The sequence below is a fragment of the Entelurus aequoreus genome, linkage group LG22 (genome assembly GCF_033978785.1).
Source record: "Entelurus aequoreus isolate RoL-2023_Sb linkage group LG22, RoL_Eaeq_v1.1, whole genome shotgun sequence".
In the NCBI taxonomy this organism is placed as follows: domain Eukaryota; kingdom Metazoa; phylum Chordata; class Actinopteri; order Syngnathiformes; family Syngnathidae; genus Entelurus; species Entelurus aequoreus.
The window spans coordinates 22,331,636-22,348,902 of NC_084752.1; the positions used below are offsets into that span (position 1 = coordinate 22,331,636).

At 37.6% G+C, this 17,267-nt stretch overlaps 1 protein-coding gene across 3 annotated transcripts; it reads left to right on the plus strand.

Moving 5' to 3' along the window:
- Positions 1-755: 755 nt before the first annotated feature.
- LOC133639272 (CMRF35-like molecule 5) lies at positions 756-16,320 on the plus strand. 3 transcript variants are annotated; one of them, XR_009823761.1, is made up of 7 exons: positions 756-932; positions 2,018-2,329; positions 6,867-6,932; positions 9,250-9,315; positions 9,412-9,519; positions 12,280-12,851; positions 16,266-16,320. XR_009823761.1 is itself a non-coding variant. In XM_062032471.1 (6 exons), the coding sequence occupies exons 1-6, from the start codon at positions 893-895 to the stop codon at positions 12,468-12,470; spliced, it is 783 nt and encodes a 260-aa protein (XP_061888455.1). In that variant the 5' UTR covers positions 756-892; the 3' UTR covers positions 12,471-13,161. The 3 variants fall into 3 exon arrangements, 2 of the variants coding, with proteins under 2 accessions (XP_061888455.1, XP_061888456.1); XM_062032471.1 differs by lacking the exon at positions 16,266-16,320 and having other exon boundaries at positions 12,280-13,161; XM_062032472.1 differs by lacking the exons at positions 6,867-6,932; positions 16,266-16,320 and having other exon boundaries at positions 12,280-13,161.
- The last annotated feature ends 947 nt before the right edge of the window (positions 16,321-17,267 follow it).

The window sequence follows — 17,267 nt, forward strand, 5'->3', positions numbered from 1 at the left end:
ATGATACCAAGTACTGTAGTGTATCTAGTCGATACTACTATGATTATGTCGATATTTTTTGGCATCACAACATCTTTTTTCTTTTAAAAAAAAAAACGTATATTATGCCGGGAATATGTCCCTGGACACATGAGGACTTTGAATATGACCACATGAGGACTTTGAATATTGGTATCGCATTGATACCCAAACTTGTGGTATCATCCAAAACTAATGTAAAGTATCAAACAACAGAAGAATAAGTGATTATTACATTTGAACAGAAGTGTAGATAGAACATGTTAAAAGAGAAAGTAAGCAGATTTAAACAGGAAATGAACAAGCAGATGAATAATTAATTTTCTACCACTTGTCCTTAATAATGTTGACAAAATAATAGAATGATAAATGACACAATATGTTACTGCATATGTCAAAAGACTAAATTAGGAGCCTTTGTTTGTTTACTTACTAATAAAAGACAAGTTGTCTTGTATGTTGACTATTTTATTTAAGGACAAACTTGCAATAAGAAACATATGTTTAATGTACCCTAAGGTTTTGTGTTAAAATAAAGCCAATAATGCAATTTTTTGTGGTCCCCTTTATTTAGAAAAGTATCGAAAAGTACCAAAAAGTATCAAAATAATTTTAGTACCGGTACCAAAATATTGGTATCGGGACAACACTCCCCTGGACAAGTCGCCACCTCATCACAGGGCCAACACAGATAGAAACATTCACACTCACGTTCACACGTCCTTCTTTGGTGCTTGAGAGCGACGTGGACGGAGGAAGTGCTGTAACAAACAAAGAGGAACCAAGCGAAGATAAGGGGGAACAACATTTTCATAAAAAGATTGAAGAAACAAGCAGAGCAAGTGATCAAATTTACTAAAGAACCAAGGAAAGAATGGACATATTTTTTCTCTTCTTTGCTTTTCTTATAGGAGGTAAGTCACTGAGATCAACTCTGCTCTTCATCTGTCGACTTGTATCCTGTTGTGGTTGTGGTAGTTTATTGAGTATAGCATAGTCAGCTCCACATCATATATGTAGTACATAAAACACATACATACCTCCAGAGAACAATCCTGTGCCCAATGGCAATATTATTATTTCACAAAAAAGAAAATACAATTTAATTAAGAGAATAAAATAAAATGAAATGAAATTAAACATGTCTCAAAAGGGTAATGGGGAAGAAGTATAAACTTTTTGAATTCCCCCCCTTTTTTACATAGTTACTAATATCCAGTTTCCTCTGAACCACATTTGATCAAATTCATCTGGATCCACATAACTTCATTTACCCAGAGCGATGTGCTTGCAATTCTCAATATATCAGCATCAGTAAGTCATATAAGTCATTCGTATTCACATTCAAAATAAGCCTAAACCTCACTATACCCAACCAAAATATTAGATTTGTACGTTTTGCTGAAGCGTGTTTATATTTTGCCGTTCCTCCGAGGTTATACCCCCACATCCCTTTCTATGAATAAACTTTGAATATTTGCAGGCAATTGATAACTTCTTGCTTTAAACATAATAAGCTCTGTCAAATATTCTACTAAATCAGGACATTTTAACAGTTTTGACCTTAAGAATAAGCTATTTGTGTGCTCCTTGAACCCCACATTATGGATCATTCTAAGTGCCCATTTTTGTAAGATTGTTAAGGGATGTATGTTGCTTTTATAATTATTTCCCCACATTTCTGCACAGTAAACTAAGTAAGAATAAATGAGTGAATAGTAGAGTTGCTGGAGGGATTTTCCATCTGGCTATTGTTGTGCTTTTTGCCAGCACTCCAGCGCTTCTAGATAATTTCAAATGAATATATTTAATATGTGCTTTCCAATTTAATTTTTCATCAATTATTACACCGAGAAATTTTACTTTGCTCAACTCGCTCTATGTTAATCCCTTTAATCATCATTTTAATTTGTGTATTTGTCTGTCGCCCATTTAAAAAAAAGTGTAATATGGATTACTTAATAAAGGTTTCTGTTTTTTTTTCTTTCTTTTTTCGCAGGGTTGGAGGCTGAAAAGAGGTCAGTCACAGGAGTGTCTGGGCAGAACATCACAATAACATGCTCTTCCGAAAACAAAGATGACAATATTAAATATTTCTGCAAAGAACCATGTAGGGATGCCGATGTCTTAATAAGTAGCAGTGTTGATAAAGTCAAGTGGGACACCAACAAATACAGTATAAGGAATGATAAAAGCAGATTTCATGTTACAATCTTTCACCTGAAAAAGGAAGATGCAGGTACCTACTGGTGTGGCGTCAAAGTCTGGTGGCGGGATCCACTACAAAATGTTGTCATTACTGTTAAAGAAGGTGAGTGATTACACTTTTGTTTGGTACACTTGTACAACCTCATGAGCTCCAGTTAAGTTTTTTGTGTCTTTGTCAGAGGGGTTTTGTATGTGCTTGTAGTTTGCAAGGGTGTGCAAAAAGGGAGCTACAATATGATGTCACTGCAATATTTTGTTAGTACTACTGATGATATCAGGATACAGCTATCAGGGGCTAATTGGTATAGTTGGAAGACAAATCAGCTATAATGCAGCACGATGTCTGCATGGATGCATTTCAGATGCACACATCAAACATGAACGACAAGCACAATTATATAACAATTTGTAACTTCTCACTCCAATATTTGGAGCTACTAGGAACACACAACATAGTGTCACATTCACAAAGAACACTTACAGCATTGATATATGGTGTTTAGTGTTGCAAGGACAAATTGTGAAGCAAAATTAAAATTAAATCTAGTGGAAATTGATAGAGTATATGAAACTAAATTCTTGGGAATAATAATTGATCATAAATTATGTTGGGAACCGCATATTGAATATATAAAGGGAAAAATATCCAAATCCATTGCTATTCTTTATAAAGTAAGACACATGCTGAATAAGAAATGTCTGCATATGTTATATTATTCTTTTATTTTTCCATATTTAAGTTTGGGGAAATGTTTACAAAACAAACATAGACCCAATAATTAAACTTCAAAAAAGTGTAATTAGAATAATACACAAAGCGTGCTACTATGAACATACCAATCCATTATTTATAAGTTGTAATGTGTTCAAATTGTCAGATATTGTGTTTTTAAAAACAATAGAAATTATGTTTCGAGTAAAGAAAAGCCTTCAAGCTTGTATTCTTAGGTTATTTAAATTAAGAGGAGAAAACTATAATTTACGGGAGATATTGATTTTTGAAATAGGTAAAGTAAGAACGAATATAAAATACAAATGTATTTCAGTTTCATAAGTTAAATGGTGGAACAAGCTCAGTGATGAGCTGAAGACATGTAGTTCTTTGTTAAGGTTTAAGTAAACCTTGAAAGGTGAAATAATTGAAAATTATAAAATATAGTAACAATTACTTTCATCCCATTGATTTTTTTGACGTTGATGTTCCAGGCAATCTTGTTTTCAGTGAAGGTATAAGATAGGCAAATATAAGCTTTGGATTCAGCCTATTCCTTTTTCGGTCATTCTTTTTCTTTTCTTTTTGTGTGTAAATGTGTATGATTGTTAAATATGTATAATCTGAACTGTTGAACTGATCACAAAAAATGGTTGATGGTTGATTATATGACCGAAATAAACTAATTTCACTCATTCATTCATAGCACATTCATAAAATCATAAAGTGATGCACTGTTATCAAAAACAATAGGCTGCAATGCATCGCGCACTTTTTAATAAGTTGCCGCAAAATCAAGCATTGTAGGCTGCAACATTTTTTTTTTTTTTTTTTTTTAAAAGCCTGAAAAATCCTGGAAGCAGTGCTTATCAAAACAAAGAACGGGCGGTCAAAAAACCCAAAAAAAACCCCAAAAGAATACACCGTGAAAAATCATGTGTTAAATATTAGCTTAAATATGCAAGCACATCAAAAAGTCTCATCATCGACATAAATAATAATATTTGTATTTAAATTAGTATCCATGTCTGTATGGTTATTGTACAATACATAGCGAAACTAATATTTTGTCCCACTCTCCAACTATATTGCACTCATGCTAATATGTTCGCCACTCTCAAAGGGTAACTGCACTTTTTTTTTTTTTTTAAATGCCCATCATCCACAATATATGAAGACAATAAAAAAAAGTTATTGAATACATTTCAGAATCCTTAATGTACATCGGTAACCTATCATCTCAAACAGGCGAATTCCCATAAAAAAATTAAATAGCAAAAGAGGTACCATATTACTGGGGCCAACCACCAATTTACAAATTATAGACCTGTTTCTTTGCTTCCACAATTTTCTAAAATATTTGAAAAAAAATTCAACAACGATTGGACAAATTCATGAATAAAAATGGAACACAATAGACAACCAATATAGATACAGAGCCAACATTTTAACATTGATGGCATTAATCGAAATAACAGAGGAAATTACCAATGCAATATATGGTAAACAGTGTGCAGCTGCATTGTATATAGATCTAATAAAAAACACTTGACACAAGTAATAATGATATCTTAATCAATCAATTACAACGATATGGAATCAGAGGGCTAGTCTTGAACTAGAGAGGAAGCTACTTAACCAACAGGAATGAAGCAATACGTGAAAACAGGTGAAAATATGTCAACAGCACAATATATATTAAGCGGCGTACCCCAGGGATCAATACTGGGACCAAAATTATTCAATCTTTATATAAAAAACATTTGTGAAGTTACAAAAGACATAAAGTTTGTATTATTTGCAGACTGTGTTTTGTTCAGTAGAGAACACACAGGAGCTAATACAAATAATACTAGAATAAATGAATAAATTAAAGACATAGTTGGACAAAAACAGACGATCTTTGAATCTCAGTAAAACTAAAACAAATATATTCAGTAACACTAGAAGAGAAAGTCAAACACAAATTCCATCCATTCATTCATTCTCAACATAATCTTACTCATCTCATCATATGAAATGTAACTTACTTCACCGATTATTATTTATTTGTTTATTTTTATTGTGATTACTTATGGAGTATAATGTGAATTAATTGAGAATGGGATGTGAACAAAAGTTTTAGCAACTGTTATGTAAAAGAAAAGGCTAGGATTAAATAAGCTTTGCTTCTTCCTACTCCTTTTCGAACATGTTGAAAAGAGAAACTGGAATTTGTGATGCATTATGTTGTACGCTTGCATGTTCGAAATAACCTCAAACTCAACACAACTCATCTCAAATACAAAAGGGAGAACACATTGAAAGAGTGAGAAAAAAAATGTTTTGGGTGTAATAATAGATGATAAAATGAGCTAGAGATCTCATATAAAAATATACAACATAAAGTATCAAGAAAAATGTGTACTGCTCCAAAAATCTCGACATATTATCTGCTGCTCGCTAGTGTTACCATATCTGAGTTATTGTGCAGAAATATGGGGAAATAATTACAAAAATACACTTCGTTCACTAACGGTGTTAGAAAAAAGATCAGTTAAAATAATACATCAAGTTGACTTTACCCTTCATTTATTAAATCAAAATATTGAAATTCAATGATTTGGTGCATTTGCAAACAGCTAAAACTATGCACAAAACCAAATGCAACCTGCTACCCAAAAATGTACTACAATTCTTCTCAAAAAAGAGGAGAAATATAACCTTAGAGAAAAATTCAATTTAAAATATTTGCATGCACGTATGACACTTAGAACCTTTAGCATGTCAGTATTTGGGATTAAACTATGGGATGGATTAAGCAAAGAAATCAAGCAATATGATTCAGTTGAAGAGGTTGTTCAAACAACAAGTATTTACAAAGTACAATGAAAAATAATTATGATAATCATCTTGAAATTATTGAAAAAAAGATATTCATGTCATTGTGTAAATTATAAGTGACTCAACTACCGGTATTTATTACTGTAAGCACACTGTTGTAATTACAATTAATTGATGTAAATTGTGTTACAAATTCAGAACAGGAAATGAACAAATGTGTTAGTATTTGTTATGAAGTGGAGAAGGGGGTGGGATTAAATGAGATTTGCTTCTTCCTACTCCTTTTCGGACATGTCAAGAGAAATAGAAAAATATGTGAAATATGTGATGCATCATGTTGAAATTGCATACATGTTCGAAATAAAACCACCCAACCAACCAACAACCGTTATGTGAGACAAGAATTCTAAAGAGTGAAAAACTGCAGTCGTCCTTGGTTCTCATGAAGTCTGCCATGATCAGTAGTTGTTGTTGTTGAAGGAAATAGCAAACGTTGCGATGCACTCTGTAAAATCAATGCCACACCTAAAAGACTTCTGGCATTGCTTAAAATGACCAAAATATGGTAAATTTTACATGTTATCATGACTGTCACCAGCTTACATACATACTTACACCACGTATACAAAAAGTTGTTGGAAGTTTTTGTAATGTTTTTTAGATAGCTTTTTCGGGGTAAATGATCGAATCCCTATTACCTACATTGGTAGCTGGCGTTTTTTTAATGTGTGTTTTTGTCCCACATAAGGATTGTGAATGATAGACAAAATAAAATAAGAATAAAACACATCTAATAATTCAAAACAACCTTCAATATGACGCAGCACAGTTCTGCACCATGGCAAACTACAAACGCAATAACAATGTTGTTAAATGAGAAACTCGCTGACATCAATCAAATCAAATGCAAACAGTATTATTTTTGCAAAGGCAAAATATTTGTATTGGATGTCACAATGTAAAAGCGACAGTAAACAAGTTGCATACACCCGTAAAGATATTTGTTCCCTTATTGCTTCTCATAGCACTGTTTTGATGTACGCTGATAACGAGAAGCAAGCCACTTGACTACCTGTTTACTCTTCAATTTCCTTTTGTCTTTAAGCAATAACACCAGAAAGAGAGCCAACAAAATTACCTGAACAAGTTCATCCAAAAACTTCATCATCATGTAAGTCACTACTCACTTATTAGATCATACAGTCTGTGTGCAGCATACTCACTACCCACCCGTGCAATGGATGCATGTATTCCACCTATAAAGCCCTAGAAAACACATTCAAAAACCGCCATCAATACTCCATTTACATGCCATGACCTGCATATTAAACAGGTATTAAGCAGCATTGTTATTGTGAAAGCTAACGCAGAGGAACTACTTTTAGTAACACAGTACCTTGATCATGACACTAACTACTACCACTATTGACATACTGAGCTGCTGCTGAACTGCCTCTGGGTTAGTAAAAGTTTGTGCTAGATTATAAATCATGTCTCACTCTTGTATAGTAGAACGTTTTGGCCTTAAGCCGAGAAGTTGGTCAATTTTGAAAATCAACTTGGATCCAAAGACGACACAAGGTGCTTGCTCGATTGCTCCCAGCTTTTGTTTGTACCTGAGGGGTGAGGATTATGGTGAATTCCCCATCTAAACAGGGAGCACAAGTATTGTGCTAAAAGATATAAATATCCCATCCTTCGACATCCCAGTGAGTGCGGACATTGTACAGTAAGTGGTTGTTTTATTTTGTTTGTAGTTTGTGTTTATTGTTGAGCACTTATCAATATGCGTGCTAATTGATGGACAATGAACCCAAAACACACGTCAAAAGTGGTAAAGGAATGGCTAAATCAGGCTAGAATTAAGGTTTTAGAATGGCCTTCCCAAAGTCCTGACTTAAACGTGTGGACAATGCTGAAGAAACAAGTCCATGTCAGAAAACCAACAAATTCAGCTGAACTACACCAATTTTGTCAAGAGGAGTGGTCAAAAATTCAACCAGAAGCTTGTGGATGGCTACCAAAAGCGCCTTATTGCAGTGAAACCAAATATTAACATTGCTGTATGTATACTTTTGACCCAGCAGATTTGGTCACATTTTCAGTAGACCCATAATAAATTCATAAAAGAACCAAACTTCATGAATGTTTTTTGTGACCAACAAGTATGTGCTCCAATCACCCATCACAAAAAAATAAGAGTTGTAGAACGTATTGGAAACTCAAGACAGCCATGACATTATGTTCTGTACAAGTGTATGTAAACTTTTGATCGCGACTGTATATAACAAGTTGTTGGAGGTTTTTGGAGGTTTTTAGGCGGAATAAATCGAATCCCCATTACCTGCATTGTTAGCGGCCTCTTGCGATTTACAATGTACAAAAATGAGACAGATGTGTGTTCTTGTCTTAATAAAAGATTGTCTGTGATAGGCAAAATTCCAAAAAAGTGCAGTTCCCCTTTAATATACCGGTAAATGGAGCAGTGTTGGTGTTTTTTTTTAACGTTTCTTTTAGGGCGCTTGGAGATAAAAATGTACTGTATTTAATGAACAAAATGAAAGCAATCAAGCAGCTGGAAGTACACACAAAACAAAACCCTAGAGCAGCTGGGAGTGCACAAAAAGCAAAGGACTGTGAGGCAAAACAAACATGAAACCCTTAAAAACCAAGAAACTTTCAATGAAACAGCAGCGACTGAATGGGAAAGGATGGTATATGAAGCCCTCTGATAAGTCAAACGGAAACAGGTGTGCTGGCAAACAAGGTAAAGGGGCTGCAAGACAAGTATCAAAGGAAGTATATTTGAAAAATAAGAGCGCAACACAGGAACTAAACCAGACATAGGAAAACAAAGACGTATGACCCACCTGGACAAAGAACAGGCAGAAAAGGGAAAGACATATGTGTTCTTGTCTCACATGAGGATTGGTGGCCTAGTGGTTAGAGTGTCTGCCCTGAGATCGGTAGGTTGTGAGTTCAAACCCCGGCCGAGTCATACCAGAGACTATAAAAATGGGACCCATTACCTCCCTGCTTGGCACTCAGCATCAAGGGTTGGAATTGGGGGTTAAATCACCAAAATGATTCCCGGGCGTGGCACCGCTGCTGCCCACTGCTCCCCTCACCTCCCAGGGGGTGATCAAGGGGATGGGTCAAATGCAGAGGACAAATTTCACCACACCGTGTGTGTGTGACAATCATTGGTACTTTAATGGGCTAATTAATTCAAAACAACCTTCAATATGACGCCATGGCAAATTAATATAACAATGTTGTTCAATAAAAAAAACTCTCTGACATCAATCAAATAAATTACAGGAAGTTTTACATTTGCAAAAGCAGAATAAGAGTACAAGAGTTGCACACACCCATAAAGATCTTTGTTCCCTTATTGTTTTTCATTGCACTGTTTCGATGATCGCTGATAATGAAAGAAAAACTACCTGACCTCATGTTCACTCTTTAATTTCCTGTTTGTTTTTAAGCAATAGCACAAGAAAAAGAGACAACAAAATTACCTGAACAAGTTCATCCAAAAACTTCAACATCACGTAAGTCACTATTAGCTGGATATGAAATCACACAGACTGTGTGCAGCAAACAAATATATCAGATGTGATTTTTTTTTCTTTTTAATGTCTTTGCAGTGAAGCTGTTGTACATCGGAGCGAGCCTCGCAGTGATTGTACTCGTTTTGGCAGTAGTCATCCTCATATATTTCCGACACCAAAAAGGCCACATTTGCTCATCTTCTGGTATGGAAAAAAGACATGGGACATGTATGGAAGAGAACAATTTCACAAGAGAAACAACAAATAAAAAATACCTCCTTAACCGCAATGTAAGACAATTTAAAGGCCTACTGAAAGCCACTACTACCGACCACGCAGTCTGATAGTTTATATATCAATGATGAAATCTTAACATTGCAACACATGCCAATACGGCCGCGTTAACTTATAAAGTGCAATTTTAAATTTCCTGCCACACTTCCGGTTGAAAAACGTCTAGATATGATGACGTATGCGCATGACGTCAACGGTTGATACGGAAGTATTGGTACCCCATTCAATACAATACAAAATAGCTCTGTTTTCATTTCAAAATTCCACAGTATTCTGGACATCTGTGTTGGTGAATCTTTTGCAATTTGTTTAATGAACAATGAAGACTGCAAAGAAGAAATTGTAGGTGGGATCGGTGTATTAGCGGCTGGCTGTAGCAACACAACCAGGAGGACTTACTTGGATAGCAGACACGCTAGCCGACGCTAGCCGCCAACCGCACGGATGATCGGGTGAAGTCCTTCGTCCTTCCGTCGATCGCTGGAACGCAGGTGAGCACGGGTGTTGATGAGCAGATGAGGGCTGGCGTAGGTGGAGCGCTAATGTTTTTATCATAGCTCTATGAGGTCCCGTTGCTAAGTTAGCTTCAATGGCGTCGTTAGCAACAGCATTGTTAAGCTTTGCCAGGCAGGGAATTATTAACCGTGTAGTTACATGTACATGGTTTAATAGTATTGTTGATCTTCTGTCTATCCTTCCAGTCAGGGGTTTATTTATTTTGTTTCTATCTGCTTTTGAGCCCGATGCTATCACGTTAGCTCAGTAGCTAAAGAGCTTCACCGATGTATTGTATTGTGGAGATAAAAGTCACTGTGAATGTCCATTTCGCGTTCTCGACTCTCATTTTCAAGAGGATATAGTATCTGAGGTGGTTTAAAATAAAAATCCGTGATGCACAATAGAAAAAGGATAGAGTGTGGAATCCAATGAGCCAGCTTGTACCTAAGTTACGGTTAGAGCGAAAAAAGATATGTCTTGCACTGCATTCTAGTCCGTCACTCTAACGTTCCTCATCCACGAATCTTTCATCCTCGCTCAAATTAATGGGGTAATTGTCGCTTTCTCGGTCCGAATCGCTCTAGCTGCATTGAAAACAATGGGAAATTTTGAGGAGTCCTTCCTCTGGTGACGTCACGCTACTTCCGGTACAGGCAAGGCTTTTTTTTATCAGCGACCAAAAGTTGCAACTTTATTGTCGATGTTCTCTACTAAATCCTTTCAGCAAAAATATGGCAATATCGCGAAATGATCAAGTATGACACATAGAATGGATCTGCTATCCCCGTTTAAATTTTTAAAAATTCATTTCAGTAGGCCTTTAAAAAGAGACCTTTTATTCAAGACCCGTTTGAGACAAAAACATTTTCAAAGAGGAACTGCACTTTTTTTTGCAATTTTGCCTCTCATTTACAACCCTTATGCATCTTTTTTTTTAATGCATTCTAACTAGTAAATAAACGTGAGCAAAAGTCAGCTTACAATGGATGTAATGGAAGTCACTCTATTCTGCCTTTAAAGAGCTCTAAAAAAAACACCCAAACCCCTCCATCAATGTTTTATATACATGCTGGTATTATATATGTAATGTAGTAACAGGAATATTCAAAATAACATGTATTATCTAAGTATTTTTGCTCATTTTAGGCATACAGCGCGCATTAATTTCACAAACGCATCACGACGTTTGCTTTTTCCTTCAACAACATCACTGATTACTACTCAATGCAGACATAATTAGAGCCAACAGTCATAATACAACATCACTTACTGCACAATGTCTGCGCTCACTGGGATGCTGACCAACAGGATGTTGATATATTCCCGTTTAGATGAAGAAGGACCCATAATCCTCGCAAAGAAAAAAGCGTCTTTTTGTGTCTGTCTCGCTATTACTGGGTCTAAATTGGATGCCAAATTTAACCAACTTGTCAGATTATGTCCTCATCTTTCTCCTTTTAAGGTGAGAGGTATTATTTATGATCGAGGAGAGACCTCCAAGACGCCAGTTAGCTCTCTGTGATCATGGCGCAGCAAAACATAGTTTGTCTGTGTTAGCACTTTTAATAAGAGTATCACTAATGTTTGGTTACAATATTCATGTCACTGAATGTAAATGAAGTAATGTTGGTGCTTTTTAAATGGTTATTTTGAGGGCGATGTGGTCTGAATTGAGGAGCTCCCATTGACTCCATTGTAAGCTGACTTTTACTTATGTTTATTTATGAGTTAGAATGCATTATTGGCAACATTTTAAAAAAGTGCAGTTCCTTTTCAAAGACAAAATTAATATTATTTACCCAATGTCAGTTAAATCAGTACATCATCATCATATTTTATTAATCATATTTCTTAGTGGCTGAGTTGTTGTTTCATGACTGCTTCCTTGGTCACCATGATCTTAATTTGCACCCTATATCGCCTTCTGTTGTTTGGTGCACATTTGAGCTTATACACTGAGAATTTTGCCATCAGTTTTTTATGCCCTAGCTATGAAAATATTGAATTTATAATGAATGATTCCTACTTCTTGGAAATTCATTTATCGCAATCATGTCTGGAACCAATTACCAATGACTGTACATCTTATGTAAAGCATATTTAACACTGGACATCATAGCAGGTGTCACACACACTAAAAAATGCAAGTCACTGATACCGCTGATTCCACAGACCAACGCCAGGATTCCAGCAACTCCATCACTGCGTCCTCACTGATTAATCCAGACTGTCCTCACTATTCCACCGTCAGCTACAACAGCCGCAGAGACAACAGCCATGTCCCTCCTCAACCTGCAGACGTGACCTACTCCCTTATTAAGCTCAGTGCCGCAGCTGAATCGGCCATCTACTGCAACTTATGAAAAGTGGGGATGCAGTCTCGCTGAAGCCACGACTGCATTCCACAATGACTCATCAGATAACACAGAATGGCCGTTACATGATAAAATACGGGAACTTTAGTTACAAGGTCTCACCTGTTTTTCGGGGAGTTTTTTTTGTCTCTTCTCTTTTCTTCTGTTCCACTTTCTGATGCACAACACAGGAGTCACATCCTTGTCTCAAAATATCATGCAAATGTTCTCACATTCAAAATACCGAGGATACCGTCAAGCACACACACACACCCGGAGATAGAGAGAATACATACACATAAAGAAGCCACTAATTCATAATGGATCACATCTGCAAAATGCTAAACGGAATAGAAAAAACATTGAGAGTGACCATCTACACCATCACTGGTAATATTTTTTTTCTTGTTAGACTATATAAAGACCAAATATTTTAGTAATGCGGCGATTAACTATGTATTTATTTGTACTGTTTTCTCAGCCATGCTTGCAATATTTACTGTAACAGACAGCAAAAATGGCTCTCAGGCGATCAGCAATGACTGTGAGTAAAATTACATTGCTATAAGTTCTTTTTTTGTTTTTTGTCTGTCTGTTATAGCTGTAAATGACACACGATAGTGTCAAAGGACACCGAGTTGGGTTAGAAATATGAAAAATATGAAAAAATAAAACATTTTTACTCTTGATTTTGAGAAAAATAATATTATTGTGAACCAGGTGTGGTGGTGTTCTTGGACGACGTTGTGATGCACGTTGGGTCACCTGCTGTGCATGTCAGCCTCTCTGAGGTACTCCAGGTTCTGGCACACCACATCCTTACCTTGAATGGTAAAAAGTGTGTCTTTGCTAGATAGATAGATAGATAGATAGATAGATAGATAGATAGATAGATAGATAGATAGATAGATAGATAGATAGATAGATAGATAGATAGATAGATAGATAGATAGATAGATAGTACTTTACTGATTCCTTCAGGAGAGTTCCCTCAGGAAAATTAAAAATTCCAGCTGCAGTGTACAGAATTGAGATCGAATTTAAAAAGTAAAAAATAAATAATAAATAATGGGGGTATATGTTATTGTTTTGCATCCCCTGTCATCCTAGTAGCCCCCCTCCCCCCAGAGAGGAGTTGTAGTCTGATGGCGTGTGGGACAAAATAGTTTTTGAGTATATTAGTCCTGCGCTTGGGATGAAGCAGTCTAGCACGGAACAGGCTTCTCTGGCTACTGATAATGGTATGCAGAGGGAGGCTGGCATCATCCATGATGCTCACTAGTTTTTCCACAGTCCTCTTCTCTGCCACCGTCACCAGTGAGTCCAGTTTTATTCCGATCGTAGAGCCGGCCCGCCTTATCAGTTTCTCCAGTCTGGAGCTGTCCTTCTTAGATGTACTGCCCCCCCCCCCCCCCCCCCCCCCAGCACACTACCATGTAGAACAGAACAGAACACTGGCAACCACAGACTGGTAGTACATCCACAAGAGTTTTTTGCAAATGTTGAAGGAGCGCAGCCTCCTCAGGAAGTACAGTCTGCTCTGTACTTTCCTGTACAAGTGGTCCGTGTTAACAGTCCAGTCCAGCTGTTGTCCCCCCCACACCCCGAGGTACTTGAATGAGTCCACGGTCTGTACCTCGACTCCCATCAGTGAGTGTGTGGGGTTCCGCTTGATCGCTGCCTGTCTGAGCCCTCCTCACTCAAATGTCGATGCTGTCCTGCGCCTCCTTGAACCCTCCTCCCATGCACAACTCTCATAATTCCTGGGCATGACCGCCTGCTCAGTGGCCTTGTGGTTAGAGTGTCTGCCAGGAGATTGGTAGGTTGTGAGCTCAAACCCCGCCCGAGTCATACCAAAGACTATAAAAATGTAACCCATTACCTCCCTGCTTGGCACTCAGCATCAAGGGTTAAATCACTAAAATTATTCCTGAGCGGGGTGTATATTGTAGCCCGGAGGAGTTAGGGATGCAAGGGATTCTGGGTATTTGTTCTGTTGTGTTTATGTTGTGTTACGGTGCAGATGTTCTCCCGAAATGTGTTTGTCATTCTTGTTTGGTGCCGGTTCCCAGTGTGGCGCATATTTGTAACAGTGTTAAAGTTGTTTATATGGCCACCCTCAGTGTGACCTGTATGGCTGTTGATCAAGTATGTCTTGCAGTCACTTTCGTGTGTATGCAGAAGCCGCATACAACATGTGACTGGGCCGGCACGCTGTTTGTATGGTGAAAAAGCGGACGCCTCAACAGGTTGTAGAGGACGCTAAAGGCAGTGCCATCACGGCACGCCCTTAATATTGCTGTCCGGGTGAAAATCGGGAGAAATTCGGGAGAATGGTTGCCCCGGGAGATTTTCGGGAGGGTCACTGAAATTCGGGAGTCTACCGGAAAAATCGGGAGGGTTGGCAAGTATGATGCAGGATGACCCTGTGCAACCTGAGCCTCGTCCTGTCAGGGCCCGCCAAAGGCCGCTAAACTTAGAGGTTTAATTGAGCAATAGCCTAATTGAGAATAGCGTGGCAGAACAATCCACAAGGCTAGGCGAGTATAGGTCGGCAGTCCACCCGGCGAGTCAGTTAGGTTGTCTTTGTGCTTGGTTTGCTGTTTTCGTGTAAAGCCTTGCTATTTTTGTTGTTGTTGTTGACATCCTTTAAACATGTGCTGGTGTTGGTGTGTTACGACAATAATGTGTGGTGCCATAAAGGAGTTTGACCCTCCCTTGTTAGAGGTGTCGTAATTAAAAATAGACAGTTGTGTAAGCACACAGTCGAGTCCATGTACCCTTGGATATGACAGTAGTGTTGTTGTTGTTAAAGGGAAAAGCAAATGTTGTGATGCGTCTGTAACATTTTTGCGCCGCTGTATGCCTAAAATGAGAATAACACGTAAATATTACACCTTATCATGAGTATGTCTGTTACTACATGACATACAGTATATACTATACACATCATGTATATCAAATGTTGTTGGAGGTTTTAAGGTGTTTTTTAGAGTGCTTTTTAGGCGGAATAGAGCGACTCCCATTGGTTCCATTGTTAGCTTACAGTTGCTAGTGTTTATTCATGAGTTAGAATGCATAAAAAAGAAATACATATGTGTTCTTGTCTTACCAGGTTTGTGAATGATAGGCACAATTCCCCAAAAAAGTCCCCTTTAAAGACGACGGTTCAGCCTGTGTAATAACGTTAATTGATGCCTGGCTATGTGTGGAAATATTGCAGAGGGTATCTGTATTGACAGAGGCGGTCCTGGCAAGGATTTACGCCCTGGACGAACCATCCATTGCCCCACCCCCCATCCTTCATCACAGGATCTAATAACCATGCTTAAAAAAATCCTTAAAGAAAGCTAAAAAAAAAGGAAGGGAATACTCAATAGAGCTTAAAACAAAAGATTCCTGCAGTAAACTATTTCGTATTTTACATACGAGTTTTGCATCATCCTAATAACATCTAAACCGTTCAAGTTATGACAACACACCAGTTTTGTACATACAGAAACAGCAGATAATTAACATAATATGAGTTTAGTTCTCAGACTGTAGCAGATTTTTCAACCCATGTTTGTCCCCTTGTTTAAGCTGCTTACAAAATGCCATGCCAATGTATATTGGAAGTTATTTAACTTAGCACATAGTATTAACACATTCCACAGTCAGGACGTTTTGCACTTGTGTGCAAACACAAACACAGCTGTTTTGACTGAGGGCAGAAGTCTGTACAAATTGTTCAATGATGGAGATTCAAAAGGACAGCACTGCTATTTTTGTGACAAACAATTGATGTGGAAATATGTTTTTCAGACTGGGACGGCATCAAACCAACAGTAAACAACCAAAATGTCGGAGAACGTGTCCAAATCCAGTGTCCATACCCAGAAGGCCATGATGATGATGACATGTTCCTGTGCAAGGGGCAGAAACCTGTCAGCTGTGAGAGGATGACCCAAAAAAACAACTATAAATTGTTGCGAGTAAATAAAAGAAAAAACACGTTTTCCGTGCAAATCAGTAACCTGAGCAAAGCTGACTCTGGAACGTACTGGTGTTGCTCCAATAGGACATGGATGCAAATAAGTCATTACACCAAAATTCAACTCAATGTTGGTAAGTTGCCACCTCCACAAAGTAAAATGTCAAATGGAACCCAGTGTGTTGCATCCATTGAATTTTAGGATCATTGTCCTAGAAATATACTAATTTCACACAGTAACGAAACCACAAGCTTAAGGCTGAAAGACGACCAATCTACCACCTGAGCCATGCTAAATCAATCAATCAATTGTTGCGCTTGTAACGCGAAAGCAAGACAACTTGAAGTATCTTTTGACACACAAATACGTGTGCGCCGTTTATTCATCAAAGACGAGAGAATGAATGACTCCTAACATCAAGCTACTCAAAATGGCGGTCACAACAAACCCCCACCTTTGGGTAAATCTCCTGACGGTCACTTAAAGGGGACGCTCTGAATTACTCACTCCTAACTGCATATATGACTGCTAACCAAGAACAACATTGTTATGTGCACAGTCGAACGATGACAGTGAATAATGATGACAAAGTCAAGTAAACTGTTGTGGTGAATTATGTCCTTAAAGCAACCGCTACACAATCAAAGTTTATTTATATAGCACTAATCACAAGTGCCTCAAAGGGCTGCGCAAACCACGATGACATCCCCGAATCCCCCAAATGGGAAAAATCTGAAACCTTGGAAAGGAGCCGCAGATGTGGGGACCTCGCTCCTAGGCTGCAATGGATGCCAAGTGGGGTACAATCATTGCATTATTCACGATAATGTGA

What these genes read in the sequence shown, in the direction of transcription:
- LOC133639272 (XM_062032471.1), top strand. Translation starts at nt 893, where the DNA reads ATGGACATATTTTTTCTCTTCTTTGCTTTTCTTATAGGAG. An exon ending in CTTTGCTTTTCTTATAGGAG is followed by an intron (nt 933 to 2,017) that starts GTAAGTCACTGA and finishes CTTTTTTCGCAG; the next exon opens with GGTTGGAGGCTGAAAAGAGG. An exon ending in TGTCATTACTGTTAAAGAAG is followed by an intron (nt 2,330 to 6,866) that starts GTGAGTGATTAC and finishes TTTGTCTTTAAG; the next exon opens with CAATAACACCAGAAAGAGAG.